Source organism: Taudactylus pleione, unplaced genomic scaffold (assembly GCF_031769625.1).
Source record: "Taudactylus pleione unplaced genomic scaffold, aTauple2 ptg000206l, whole genome shotgun sequence".
Taxonomy (NCBI): Eukaryota; Metazoa; Chordata; class Amphibia; order Anura; family Myobatrachidae; genus Taudactylus; species Taudactylus pleione.
The window spans coordinates 5,381,280-5,396,741 of record NW_028284608.1 but is presented as its reverse complement, the minus strand read 5'-3'; the positions used below and the strand labels follow the sequence as shown (position 1 = coordinate 5,396,741).

Below are 15,462 nucleotides of genomic sequence, written 5' to 3'. Positions count from 1 at the left end.
CGTATGCATTCCGATTGATTCAGAGATTGTACGTTCATCCGACGATGAACGCACATGATTGACATGATTTCCGGAAACAGAGGCGTGTCAAACCCCTTTTCTGGGAGGGACGAGGCCAGGACCTGCGTCGATGGACGCAGATTCCTGGCCTCTTATGTGACCAACAGCCCGTCAGGCTGTGAGAAGCTTCAGCTCAGGCAGCCTGACCAAAGAAGCAACCATCGCTCGCAATGGTTCCGATAGTGATCCCAGCCTGCGACATCGGTCACAGTGCTGGGATCGCTAATGCAGGAAGGACGTGTCTGACACCTTCTTCTGCATTCGCATTGGAGATGGACGAATTTGCACAGCCGCTTGTGTGCGGTTGTGCTTGTGTGTGGTTGTGCAAATCCATTCATCTCTTATGGATGGCACAGTTCAGGCACAGTTTGCAGCACACCAGACACAGTTTGCAGCACACCAGACACAGTTTGCAGCACACCAGGCACAGTTTGCAGCACAATCAGCCTTACAGTGATATAAAGTTAGGTATTTCAGCATCATAGTTGTTCTGAGTCTTACTGGACAACACAGGAGCTTTATCTCCTTTTACATTCATTAGAAAGTATAAAAACGCACTATGCTAGACAGAGCTGTGTAGTTGGAATCAATTTTGGGTGGAGTAGGAGTTGGTAGAAATGTACCAACTCTGGTTTCAAAATAAAAATCTATATCCTGTAACAGTAAAACCTTTGTAACATAACTGAAAAATGCAGACTTCATTTAAAAATATAAACTACTCTGCAGCAGAGGATTGCACATTGGTAGAGTAATATAACCGTTACTGGTTGGCACTAGTATAGGAGGACATGATATAACTAGTGAAAGTAGGATAAGTATTAGTTTGATACATATATATTGTAATACGTATAAGTATTTAAATTGTAGTTACAGTAGTTCTTGTATAAATCCGGTGAGAAAGGCATTCACTTAGCAGATATATATTTACCCCTAGAGTCCCAGTCGATGTGGGTGATGTAACTGGAGGCACCTTTGCAGATACCAACTCTCTTGCTTGTAAGTACATTATAGATATCAACAAAATTATCATGAGAAGCCACAGCCAGATACTTTCCAGCATCTACAAAAGACATTAAAATATAATTATTACTGTAATGTATTACATCTTTGCCAGGAACAATTTAAAATGAGATGGTCACTCCCAATAAAGGTATTTGTGATGAATGAAGAACTGAGCATCCAGAGATTAAGAGAGCTTCACTAGCATGGTAAGAATGAAACCAAGGCCAGCATTCATTAAATAATATATACCAGCCACTGCAGGACAGCTAGAAGTAAACCGTAGCCTAAATGTAATAGAATATTATTCTTGAAATAATTATTTTTTTCAGTTGCATGCATAACCAATAATTACAACATTTAATGAAAAATGCAATTTTGCATATTGAACTGTTACTAAAGCACATAATCAATCATAAGAATTGTGCCTGTGTTAAATGTATTCGTTATGATACTGCTGTATATACACAATACAGTATAATAAATCATGACACAGGATGTGCAGATGTACAATGTAAGCTGACCTCTTCTGAATAAGCAGCTGCACTCCCTGCACTAGAGAGCGTTCTACCATTGTCCATCTCTACCACGAATGGTAGCAACTAAAACACTAATGCTGATCCATGGAGTCCATCTGGAGGCACTGCTAACATGGTTCTAGATGCAGGAGCTCCTGCCTTCTCCAACATATCTTCGGTTTATAAGTTACAAAGCCCCGAAGGACTATTGGCAGAACCTACTGATGTTGAACGGTGTCAGTGATGTGCGATGGATGTTAGTCCACACGATGAGTGCTTTATAAGCTAAACGGGAACGCACAAGGTCACAACAGGGCTAACTAGTATGCACAATATACATGCATCAAGCATAAACAGGGTTAATTCATTTTCCAATACACTCAGTTGTGTCAGTGGTATACTTGGTGGCGATATAGAGCATATGCAGAGTCTCCGTTATAGAGAGTCTCTTGGCACGACAGGGGTTACAGGGGAAAGCCACATGGAGAAGTTGCGCATGCGCTGTAGCGCATTCAGTTCTGGGTTTGGAGGTAGCACTGGTGGCATCGAGGGTCCAGCATGTACAGACCCAAGTGTAAACAAAAAGGGAGACAGTGCACTCCCCATCTCAACAAGGACGAGGTAAACAAAGAAAACTGTTAGACCTTGAATATATATGGACAGAGAACCAGGTGGCTATCTGACACAGTTGTCACACCACCAGTAGGCATTTACTTATCTGGTTAAATGAACAGAAATGCAATCTGGAACCTAGTGACTGGAATCAGAATAGACCTGCTGAATCTTGGACCTGACCCAAATAGCTATAGTCTGCTTAGATGTTGGCTGATCTCTTTCCTGTGTGTCATAGAAAGCCAGCAAAGTGTCAGTCTTCTGAAAACTGAAAGTCCTACTCGATTGAATCTTCAGTGTTCAAATCACATCCATAAGAGCTACCTGGCCTTGATCACTGCAAGATCTAAGCCCCTTCAGTGAAGGAATTACTGTCTCATTGTTAAAATGGAAACTTGAGAACACCAAATTCTGAAACTCATTGAGCTTAGCCAATGGCTAGAAGGAAAGCCAACTTCCAAGTCAAAAAATTAAACTCAGCCATCTCCATAGGCTCAAATGGAAGTTGAAGAGCAGAATGAACCAGGTTAATTTTCCATGGCACTGTGCAAGGAACATATGGAGGCAGGATCTGCAACAACCCCTACAGTAAGATCAAAATCTACAGAATTAAGACCTACTTCCTATGCAAATAGACTGACATGCGGAAACCTGCACCTTCAGGGAACTACAACGATGTCCACAACCCAATCTGGATGGAAGAAAGGATAGGAAATGCAAAACCCTAAAGGAGGAAGTGCAAAAACCATTGCATTTTCACCAAGCCACATACGCCTTCCATACCCAATGATAGTTTTGAGCAGAAATTTGCTTTTTAGCTTTTAACATGGTCTTCTACCAATCCTTTAACTCTCAAGATCTAGGCTTCAGCAGACAGGCTATTAAAGCCAAACAACGAAGATCCTGGTCTTGAAAAGGAGCTTGTGGCAGAAGATTTCTCACACAGGTAGTCGCCAAGAACCCACTGCTAACTTTAGCATATTGGAGTACCAGGTCTGTCATGGCTTCTCTACAGCTATAAGGATTCCCTTGTGGCCATTTTAAGAGACGAGGGAGCATTGGAATTACGTGAAAGAGACAGATTAACCTGAAACCACAGGCAGACTCATGGCATTTTCTAGAGATGACAATGGGTCACTGGTCCTGCTACAAAATTTGGAAACCTTGGTGAGAATGATCGCTTCACCAGCATACTGAATACCTCCAGATGGATCAACCATTGTTCCTGGAGAATGGTGTGCCTGACCCCGATATTCCATCCCTGAATTTGCTAACACAAAGGCCTCCACCAAAGTTTTGCCACTGTGGTATCCACCCTCAGCGGCTGCTCTTGATAAGCCATATCTACAGCTGGTAAAGGATAAACCATTGGAAACAAATGTGAAATAAGATATTTATTATACAGTCTAATCCATGATTCCCCCCACTAGTTCTGACAATCAATAACAGGAAGAAAACAAAATATCCACCCATGAAGCTGGAAAATCTTCTGAGTCTATCATATGCAAAGCCTGACAGACTACTATTACCACCTTATCAATGCCCTGACCTCCAAAGGATCATCTTCAATGGAGGTAGAATCATCAGTGCCGGATTCCCCTCTTCCAGTGAAGAAAATTTACAGCAAGGTTGGCTACAGCCCACTGCTGGCGCAGCACACACTGAATACATTGTAAAAGAAAACATGAGTCTGTCTAAAGAAGAAGATGTGTCCGTCAATCCCAAAACCGATCTTTCCATCACCTTGACCCATGGTGCAGCTTGGGCCATTGCTGAGGAAACTGATGCGTTCAAAGTGACCCTCTCCCAGGGTGGGTAACAGATACCGGCACCGCCTGAAGAGTAGGAGGGTTAACACTCACTTCTATAGGGTCTGCTGCAAGCCGAGTCAGCTCAGCAATGGACTGAGTAAGGAATCGCAATCAAATAGACTCCTCAAAGGAAAACAGTGAACCTTTTAAGTGACCAGCTCCTGTGCCCTCAACCCCATGGTAGCAGTGTCCCCTAGATTGGATGAAGGAGAAAATGCCTTGAAAATTAGTTGGTGTTGCTTCAAGTTCAAAAACCATAAACCTTGTCCTAAATGCATCTACAGTAAAGGCTAGAGTTTCAGAAATGAGTCATACTGTACCTGGAGAAAACTTAATATCTGCTATTATCTCCTTCCTGTGATGAAAAGATACCATATCTTCGAGGGTATCAGCATTGACCACCATAAAGCTGCCATCATTCATGCCTACAGCTAAGGCTTTCCCATCTGGAGAGAAGGCACAACATCGTCCGCCTAAAATACAACACAATTATTACCAGACAACGTGGTAAGGAGATAACGTGGTGAGCAGGTAACATGGTGAGCAGGTAACGTGGTGAGTGGGTAACGCGGTAAGCAGTTAACATGGTGAGCAGGTAATGTGGTAAGCAGGTAACGTGGTGAGCAGGTAACGCAATGAGCAGTTAATGTGGTGCGTAGATAACATGGTGACCAGATAATGTGGTGAGCAGGTAATGTTGTAAGCAGGTAACGTGGTGAGCAGATAATGTGGCGAGCAGGTAATGAGGTAAGCAGGTAACAAGCAGGTAACGTGGTGAGCAGATAATGTGGTGAGCAGGTAATGTGGTGAGCAGGTAACAAGCATATAACATGGTGAGCAGATAAAATGGTGACCAGGTAACGTGGTGAGCAGATAACGTGGTGAACAGGTAATGCGGTGAGCAGGTAATGAGCAGGTAACATGGTGAGCAGATAATGTGGTGAGCAGGTAAGCAGGTAACGTGGTGAGCTGATAACGTGCTTAACAGGCAACGTGGCGAGTATATAATGTGGTGAGCAGGTAATGCGTTGAGCAGATAACCTGGTGCATAGATAACGTGGTGAGCAGGTAACATGGTGAGCGGGTAACGCAGTGAGCAAGTAACGTGGTGAGCAGGTAACGTGGTGAGCAGGTAACAAGCAGGTAACATGGTGAGCAAGTAACGTGGTGAGCAGATAATGTGGTGAGCAGGTAATGTGGTGAGCACATAATGTGTTGAGAAGGTAATGCAGTGAGTAGGTAACATGGTCAGTAGGTAAAGCGGTGAGCAGGTAACATGGTGAGAAGGTAATGCAGTGAGCTAGTAACATGGGTCAGCAGGTAACGTGTTGAGCAGGTTATGTGGTAAGCAGGCAACGCGGTGAGCAGGTAACACGGTGAGCAGGTAACATGGTGAGCAGATAACATAGTGAGCAGGTAACGTGGTGAGCAGATAACATGGGGAGCAGGTAACGCGGTGAGCAGGTAACATGGTGAGCAGGTAACGTAGTGAGGAGGTAACGTGGTGAGCAGGTAACGTGGAAAGCAGGTAACGCGGTGAGCAGGTAACATGGTGAGCCGGTAATATGATCAGCAGGTAACATGGTCAACAGGTAACGTAGTGAGCAGGTAAAGTGGCGAGCAGGTAATGCGGTGAGCAGGTAACATGGTTAGCAGGCAACATGTTGATCAGGTAACGTGGTAAGCAGGTAACATTGTGAGCAGGTAACACAGTGAGCGGGTAACACGGTGAGCAGATAACACGGGGAGCAGGTAACAAGGTGAGCAAGTCAAATGGTGAGCAGGTAACACGGTGAGCAGCTAACATGGTGAGCAGCTAACATGATGAGCAGGTAACACGGTGAGCAGGTAACATGGTGAGCTGGTAACACGGTGAGTAGGTAATATGGTGAGCAGGTAACGTGGTGAGCAGGTAACATGGTGAGCAGATAACATGGGGAGCAGGTAACGCGGTGAGCAGGTAACATGGTGAGCAGGTAACGTAGTGAGGAGGTAATGTGGTGAGCAGGTAACGTGGAGAGCAGGTAACGCGGTGAGCAGGTAACATGGTGAGCAGGTAACATGATCAGCAGGTAACATGGTCAGCAGGTAATGTAGTGAGCAGGTAAAGTGGCGAGCAGGTAACACGGTGAGCAGGTAACACGGTGAGCAGGTAACATGTTGAGCAGGTAACGTGGTAAGCAGGTAACGTGGTAAGCAGGTAACACAGTGAGCGGGTAACACGATTAGTAGGTAACATGGTGAGCAGGTAACAAGGTGAGCAGGTAACACGGTGAGAAGGTAACACGGGGAGCAGGTAACACGGGGAGCAGGTAACAAGGTGAGCAAGTCAAATGGTGAGCAGGTAACACGGTGAGCAGCTAACATGGTGAGCAGCTAACATGATGAGCAGGTAACACGGTGAGCAGGTAATATGGTGAGCAGGTAACACGGTGAGTAGGTAACACGGTGAGCAGGTAACATGGTGAGCAGGTAACACGGTAAGCAGGTAACATGGTGAGCAGGTAACGTGGTGAGAAGATAACATGGGGAGCAGGTAACGCGGTGAGCAGGTAACATCGTGAGCAGGTAACGTAGTGAGCAGGTAACGTGGTGAGCAGGTAACGTGGTGAGCAGGTAACGTGGAAAGCAGGTAACGTGGAACGCAGGTAGCGCGGTGAGCAGGTAACATGGTGAGCAGGTAACATGGTCAGCAGGTAACGTAGTGAGCAGGTAAAGTGGCGAGCAGGTAACGCGGTGAGCAGGTAACATGGTCAGCAGGTAACATTGTGAGCAGGTAGCACAGTGAGCGGGTAACACGATTGGTAGGTAACATGGTGAGCAGGTAACATGGTGAGCAGGTAACACGATGAGCAGGTAACACGGTGAGCAGGCAACACGGTGAGCAGGTAACACGGTGAGTAGATAACACGGTGAGCAGGTAACACGGTGAGCAGGTAACATGGTGAGCAGGTAACACGGTGAGAAGGTAACACGGTGAGCAGGTAACACGGTGAGCAGGTAACGTGGTTAGCAGGTAACATGGTGAGCAGGTAACGTGGTGAGCAGGTAACACGGTGAGTAGGTAACACGGTGAGCAGGTAACATGGTGAGCAGGTAACATGGTGAGCAGGTAACACGGTGAGCAGCTAACATGATGAGCAGGTAACACGGTGAGCAGGTAACATGGTGAGCAGGTAATGTGGTGAGCAAATAACGTGGTGAGCAGGTAATACGGTGAGCAGGTAACACGGTGAGCAGGTAACGTGGTTAGCAGGTAACATGGTGAGCAGGTAATGCGGTGAGTAGGTAACACGGTGAGCAGGTAACATGGTGAGCAGGTAACATGGTGAGTAGGTAACACGGTGAGCAGGTAACACGGTGAGCAGGTATCATGGTGAGCAGGTAACGTGGTTAGCAGGTAACGTGGTTAGCAGGTAACACGGTGAGCAGGTAAGGTGGTGAGCAGGTAACGTGGTGAGCAGGTAACGTGGTGAGCAAGTAACGTGGTGAGTAAGTAATGCGGTGAGCAGGTAACATGGTGAGCAGGTAACGTGGTGAGTAGGTAATGCGGTGAGCAAATAACGTGGTGAGCAGGTAACGTGGTGAGTAGGTAATGCGGTGAGCAAATAACGTGGTGAGCAGGTAACACGGTGAGCAGGTACACGGTGAGCAGGTAACATGGTTAGCAGGTAACACGGTGAGCAGGTAATGTGGTGAGCAGGTAACACGGTGAGTAGGTAACACGGTGAGCAGGTAACATGGTGAGCAGGTAACACGGTGAGCAGGTAACACGGTTAGCAGGTAACATGATGAGCAGGTAACACGGTGAGCAGGTAACACAATGAGCAGGTAACATGGTGAGCAGGTAACATGGTGAGTAGGTAACATGGTGAGCAGGTAACACGGTGAGCAGGTATCATGGTGAGCAGGTAACGTGGTTAGCAGGTAACGTGGTTAGCAGGTAACACGGTGAGCAGGGAAGGTGGTGAGCAGGTAACGTGGTGAGCAAGTAACGTGGTGAGTAAGTAATGCGGTGAGCAGGTAACATGGTGAGCAGGTAACATGGTGAGAAGGTAACGCGGTGAGCAAATAACGTGGTGAGCTGATAACGTGATGAGCAGGTAATGTGGTGAGCAGGTAATACGGTGAGCGGGTAACGTGGTGAGTAGGTAACATGGTGAGCTGGTAACACGGTGAGTAGGTAACATGGTGAGCAGGTAACGTGGTGAGCAGGTAACGTGGTGAGCAGGTAACGTGGTGAGCAGATAACATGGGGAGCAGGTAACGTGGTGAGCAGGTAACATGGTGAGCAGGTAACGTAGTGAGGAGGTAACGTGGTGAGCAGGTAACGTGGAGAGCAGGTAACGCGGTGAGCAGGTAACATGGTGAGCAGGTAACATGATCAGCAGGTAACATGGTCAGCAGGTAATGTAGTGAGCAGGTAAAGTGGCGAGCAGGTAACACGGTGAGCAGGTAACACGGTGAGCAGGTAACATGTTGATCAGGTAACGTGGTAAGCAGGTAACACAGTGAGCGGGTAATACGATTAGTAGGTAACATGGTGAGCAGGTAACAAGGTGAGCAGGTAACACGGGGAGCAGGTAACACGGGGAGCAGGTAACAAGGTGAGCAAGTCAAATGGTGAGCAGGTAACACGGTGAGCAGCTAACATGGTGAGCAGCTAACATGATGAGCAGGTAACACGGTGAGCAGGTAATATGGTGAGCAGGTAACACGGTGAGTAGGTAACACGGTAAGCAGGTAACATGGTGAGCTGGTAACGTGGTGAGCAGATGACATAGTGAGCAGGTAACGTGGTGAGAAGATAACATGGGGAGCAGGTAACGCGGTGAGCAGGTAACATCGTTAGCAGGTAACGTAGTGAGCAGGTAACGTGGTGAGCAGGTAACGTGGTGAGCAGGTAACGTGGAAAGCAGGTAACGTGGAACGCAGGTAACGCGGTGAGCAGGTAACATGGTGAGCAGGTAACATGATCAGCAGGTAACATGGTCAGCAGGTAACGTAGTGAGCAGGTAAAGTGGCGAGCAGGTAACGCGGTGAGCAGGTAACATGGTCAGCAGGTAACATTGTGAGCAGGTAGCACAGTGAGCGGGTAACACGATTGGTAGGTAACATGGTGAGCAGGTAACATGGTGAGCAGGTAACACGGTGAGCAGGTAACACGGTGAGCAGGTAACACGGTGAGTAGATAACACGGTGAGCAGGTAACACGGTGAGCAGGTAACATGGTGAGCAGGTAACACGGTGAGTAGGTAACACGGTGAGCAGGTAACATGGTGGGCAGGTAACATGGTGAGCAGGTAACACGGTGAGCAGCTAACATGATGAGCAGGTAACACGGTGAGCAGGTAACATGGTGAGCAGGTAATGCGGTGAGCAAATAACGTGGTGAGCAGGTAACACGGTGAGCAGGTAACACGGTGAGCAGGTAACGTGGTTAGCAGGTAACGTGGTTAGCAGGTAACACGGTGAGCAGGTAACGCGGTGAGTAGGTAACACGGTGAGCAGGTAACATGGTGAGCAGGTAACATGGTGAGTAGGTAACACGGTGAGCAGGTAACACGGTGAGCAGGTATCATGGTGAGCAGGTAACGTGGTTAGCAGGTAACGTGGTTAGCAGGTAACACGGTGAGCAGGTAAGGTGGTGAGCAGGTAACGTGGTGAGCAGGTAACGTGGTGAGCAAGTAACGTGGTGAGTAAGTAATGCGGTGAGCAGGTAACATGGTGAGCAGGTAACGTGGTGAGTAGGTAATGCGGTGAGCAAATAACGTGGTGAGCAGGTAACGTGGTGAGTAGGTAATGCGGTGAGCAAATAACGCGGTAAGCAGGTAACACGGTGAGCAGGTACACGGTGAGCAGGTAACATGGTTAGCAGGTAACACGGTGAGCAGGTAATGTGGTGAGCAGGTAACATGGTGAGCAGGTAACATGGTGAGCAGGTAACACGGTGAGCAGGTAACACGGTTAGCAGGTAACATGATGAGCAGGTAACACGGTGAGCAGGTAACACAGTGAGCAGGTAACATGGTGAGCAGGTAACATGGTGAGTAGGTAACACGGTGAGCAGGTAACACGGTGAGCAGGTATCATGGTGAGCAGGTAACGTGGTTAGCAGGTAACGTGGTTAGCAGGTAACACGGTGAGCAGGTAAGGTGGTGAGCAGGTAACGTGGTGAGCAAGTAACGCGGTGAGTAAGTAATGCGGTGAGCAGGTAACATGGTGAGCAGGTAACGTGGTGAGTAGGTAACGCGGTGAGCAAATAACGTGGTGAGCTGATAACGTGATGAGCAGGTAATGTGAGCAGGTAATACGGTGAGCGGGTAACGTGGTGAGTAGGTAATGTTATGTGGAGCCATGATGACATGATTCATGGCAAATCGTTTCACCTAGTTCCTGTCCCATTTACCCCTACAAAGATCCTGGGAGATCACCCCCAAAATCGTGAGTCTCTTGGAATTTCTGTGAATGCAGGCAAGTATGCAACACGCTACAATCTACAGAGAATGGCTATCATTCAAGTCAATGATTAGAAATCATTTGTTCCGTGTCCCTTTTGGCCCCATAAGGCTTTGGCTATATTAATATGCAATGTGGTTGATTTAATCAGTATTACAGTTGTGGCCGTACCGCACATACTCACCCTTTTTCAGCTTCCGCACAGCCAGCATGCGGTGTTGGGAGGAGAGTTCCCAGATCCTGAGTGTTTTGTCATCACTCACTGTGGCACTTATTGGCAGCTGTGGGTGGGTTGCCAGACCCCAGACTTCACCTTCCATATGTCCCTGTTAGAAAAAATACATAAATTTGAGTAATACTTTCTGATCGATTAATAGAAACCAGGTCAACTGGTATTAGAGGGTATGGAAAGTTTTATTTGGATACTTTGCTGTCCATGGATGGATGGCCCCCTGTGAGGTCACTCCATGCTGGCGGCTAGGAAAAACTCATCCGCCGTGCCCAGTAGCATCCATTTATCTGAGAGTACAAGACCCATTTTATCACCATTCGTTATGTATTCTGCTGGGTGATTTTCCAAAGTTCTAAAAGAATCTATATAAATTTATATATACTGTATATATATATATATATATATATATATATATATATATATATATATATATATACATAGAATCTAAAGCTCACTGGGAATAATAATTAATTGAATCGAGCTGAGCAAAAGTATTGTCTGAGTTGACTCAAATTAAGAAATGTACAGAGCATGTCTTAATTAAGACTAAATAGAGCTACTTATATTATATCAATTGAAGAGGGGAAGAAATGTAATGAGTCTTGGGGGTAAATTTACTAAGATGGGAGTTCTATTAAGAAGTGATGTTGCCCATAACAACCAATAGGATTCTACTTCTCAATTATCTAGCACCGTCTAGAAGATAATACGTGGAATCTGATTGGTTGCTATGGGAACATCACTTCTTAATAGAACTCCCATCTAAGTAAATTTACCCCTAGGTCTAGCGTCTGTTGTTTAGGACAGGAAGTGATTGCGCATGTTTTGTACGATTTATACTACTAGTATATTATATTTCTCTCAGGCGATAATAGTTCTTATTTTTTCATGTACTAGAATCTCATAACGTAGGGAAAAAAAACAAGGTGCTAAATATAGAATTATATGAAGTCATTTTTATATATTGCAGCAAAAACATTATTTTTGTATATGAAATTCATAAAATTAACCCTGTTGTTACACAAATGTTGTACAGAAAGAATAATACAGGTTGAGTCTCCCATATCCAAATATTCCGAAATACAGATTTTTTTTTAGCATGACTGAGATAATAAAACCTTCGATTTTTGATGGTTCAGTGTACACAAACTTTGTTTAAGGCACAAAATTATTACAAATATTGTATAAAATTACCTTCAGGCTGTGTGTATAAGGTGTATATGAAACATAAATGAATTTCATGTATGTACACAAACTTTGTTTGAGATACAAAATTGTTGAAAATATTGTATAAAATGACCTGCAGGCTGTGTGTATAACGTGTATATAATACATAAATGCATTCTGCGTGTATATTTGGGTCCCATTCCCAAGATATTTCATTATGGTATGCATATATTCCAAAATACAGAATATTCCGTTATCCAAAATACCCCTGGTCCCAAGAATTTTGGAAATGGGAGACTCAACCTGTATAGTTTAGAATACACGCTACCGCCTGGAAACTTAGCTCTGTCGGGCCAATAAACATCAATGTTGCAAGTGTGCAGTGAATCCGACTGTGGAATTATAAACATTTACCAGATTTTCCAGAACACCATAATTACATCTCATAAATTCAGCTTTCCATGCATTAGTCAGTACATGTTCCCATTGATACGATCAATCTGCAAAATAATGCTATTGCACTCTGACTAATTGAATTAAACTTACTGCTTCAGCCAAGTCTTTTCAAAAACCCAGCAACGTAATCACATTTCTGAGCCACAGACAATACCATCCAGTATTACTCTCAAAGATACTGGGCCTGATTTAGGTGCAGCAGCGGCTGTGGCTTTTTATGCAGCCAGGACCGTGTTTTTATGCTTACGCTGCAGCCAATGAGCTTCCTACTGCGGCGCTAATCCGCCACTCTGAGTATTAAGATGCACCATCGGAGATTGCACCTACCTTATGGCAAGTGCAATTTCTCCGTCTAAACATGGCCGCCGGGGTCAGTGAAACTGGTTCTTTGGACACAGTCGCTGACCGCCACACGGCCCACTGGTACCTCTCAGAAACGCCCAATGAAATTGCATAGATCTGCGTGCAATTTCAGTCTGTGTCTTTCTGCGGTAACCATCAGGATGCACGTGAGTGCAACTCAGACTGAAAACAGGGTCCGACTGCCTCCGAATCGCCACTGCGCCCATAGGCTCAAATTGGATTCAAAAGAAATCCAGAGATGTTAATATGAGAAAGTTAACTGAATATCTGTTTTTTGAAAGAAAGCTGTCAAGAAAATACACTTTAATCTGTTGTTAAAAAATATTCACAGCTCTTAATTTTATTAGTAAATAATTGCCGGGATTCTAAAGGTGCCTACAGACTTAGCGATATTTTATATGATTTGCCCGATTCCAACGCATCATGACGACAAATCGTGTAAAATATGCCCAAATCGTGAGTGTCCACTCTCGATCACGATGCCGACGCGCCTCCCCGCAGGTCGTACATCGTATCTTCAGATCTGCCGTGCGGTAGGGCAGATCTGACAATCTCAGTCACGATGCACTGGAATAGTTAGGAGACACGATAGATCGTTTGTCACATTGGACAGTTTTTAACACCAAATCGTGCCCACGACTGCCGGGGAGCTGCTGGGGAGAGTTCAAGGGGAAATCGGACACGATGTCTGATCGTGAGCACATCGCCAAGTGTGTAGGCACCTTAAGGGCAAGAGAAGTAAGCAGAGGGAATCGTAACATTGCAGCGAGGATGCTTTTGGGAAGGGAGGTAAAGGTTTGTCTTCCTAGGTTCTATTGTTAAAGTACTCTTAATTAAGAACGCCATTTTAGGTATCTTGTTTTGCCACCAAAAACTCCGGGACATTTTAGAGAATTTACATTTGTAGCTATCAGAATTAAGGGCCCCATACATCAGGCGGCTGTTTCCCTGATCTGACCGATACCACAGAACCATTGGGGAATCGGTGAAATTCTTCATGTAAAAATTTCCCGATAAGCTGATCGCGATCATATTTTAGTTGGGATCGGCAAATCAGGGACATCCAACATGTTGGATTTTACCGATGCACCATCCCTGGCGTCTGGGATTGGGGAATCCATCGCTGATGCGTGGGACCCATTAGGCTAACAGGCAACACCTGGATTATATACATTGTAGCATTGTGAAATATTTAGGTTTCTTCAATTCAATAATAAATGACACAATAAACATTAAACCACGTATAAAAATATTATTTTATGTATCTGGTAAGAAGCCAAAAATCTCACCTGAACAAGCAACGTTATTGGGCCACTTTTATCAATTTCCAGAACTTCTCCGTTCTTTGTCCCAACCAAAATATGCCCATGGCCCAAAGTGATGGCACAGATTGAAGGATTGTCTTCTAACAGTAAGCCTAAAATGTGAAGGCATAGTCATTTAGGAACCGCAGAAGTAGCAATAGAGAAGGGCAGCTGGAGTTAGCAGAAGATGATGCAGGCTGACATAACGGCAGTGAACGGAGGCTGAACAGTCAAATAACGGTTGTGAATATATTATTCCACAATTTCATATTCAAAAACGTTACGACAGATCAACCAATGACGGCCAGGCTGCGAGACAGCATACGCAAACTGGAGAAACTAGGAATAGTCCTCCTGTTTTTGGGTCACCTACAGCTTTTCCTATTCTTCTGCACTAAAGAAACAGAGAGCATAAGAGGGTTTATTCACTAAAACACAATTACAGTCACCGTGTTTAACAATATGCAGCTGTCACAGAGATCAGATCTGAACGCGTGCTCAAATCCAAGGCATAGTAAATATTCAGGAGAACTTTACCTAAATCAGATGGCAATGGGAGGAGAGGTTACAATTGTGATCAATGACTATCAAAAATACTGGTGATAATCCTTGTTTATGTCTACGTGCAAATCTTAATAATAACAATAATAATAATAATAATAAAAACATAATATACAAAAATACTGGTGACAGCTGTATTTTCTAGTCCAATTTGCAGGCTAGGCGAATGCACCACATGTGTATAGACAAGCCCCAAGAACTCACAAAGTAACCACTCTTTCGCTAAATACGTACTGATGTGGTCATCTAACGGCGAGGAAACAAGGGACAACTCTGGAAGACTCTCAGCAACAAACCAGAAAAAAGTTGCTCATGAAAACCGAAGATGATCCCAGGAGAAATAATGAAACTAAAAACTTTTAACACCATGGAACATCATGGGCAAATGATCTGCTGGAGCTGATAGTCAAGGCTGCATGTCTTCTATCTACATGAGCAGGCTACTGGGTGATCACGCAAAATGAGACCCCACAGCTAGAACCCTCCTTTCTCCAAAAGACACATGGGCCACTTAAAAACAGTAAACTTATTTAAAGTAATAGGAAAAATAATGGAGTAGTAAATAGGGGGAGATTTATCAAAGTTTGGAGATAAAGGGGTATATTTACTAACTTGTGGGTTTATAAAAGTGGTGGTGTTGCCCATAGCAACCAATCTGATTCTTCTAGAACAGGAGAAGGGAATAAGGGGAGCAAACATTTGTCCAGATAGTGTTATATCCACTGGTTCCATTACATATGGAGTAAACAATTTGTTCAACAAGTCGTAGAGGGTGACTCAATTCAATGCCATGGGCGCGGTGTGCTGTTCCGGAATGGCATACCGTGTTCACCCAGATTGCAAGTTTTGTTCGGCCTCCCATAGAGGTGCCAGAAAAACTTGCGATGTCGGGGGTACCGTAATTAGCTGGTGTGCACAGC

General features: G+C 44.9%; 1 protein-coding gene across 4 annotated transcripts in view; it reads right to left on the bottom strand.

The window, feature by feature from the left end:
- EML6 (EMAP like 6) overlaps nt 1–15,462 on the bottom strand; it is a 204,348-nt gene that overhangs the window by 68,866 nt on the left and 120,020 nt on the right. For all 4 annotated transcript variants that reach the window (XM_088478002.1, XM_088478004.1, XM_088478005.1 and 1 more), the window contains exons 20-23: nt 13,967–14,094; nt 10,644–10,785; nt 4,321–4,473; nt 989–1,120 (exon numbers count right to left, since the gene is read on the bottom strand). In XM_088478002.1, coding sequence (XP_088334128.1) covers nt 989–1,120; nt 4,321–4,473; nt 10,644–10,785; nt 13,967–14,094 — 555 coding nt within the window. The remainder of the gene's footprint in view (nt 1–988; nt 1,121–4,320; nt 4,474–10,643; nt 10,786–13,966; nt 14,095–15,462) is intronic.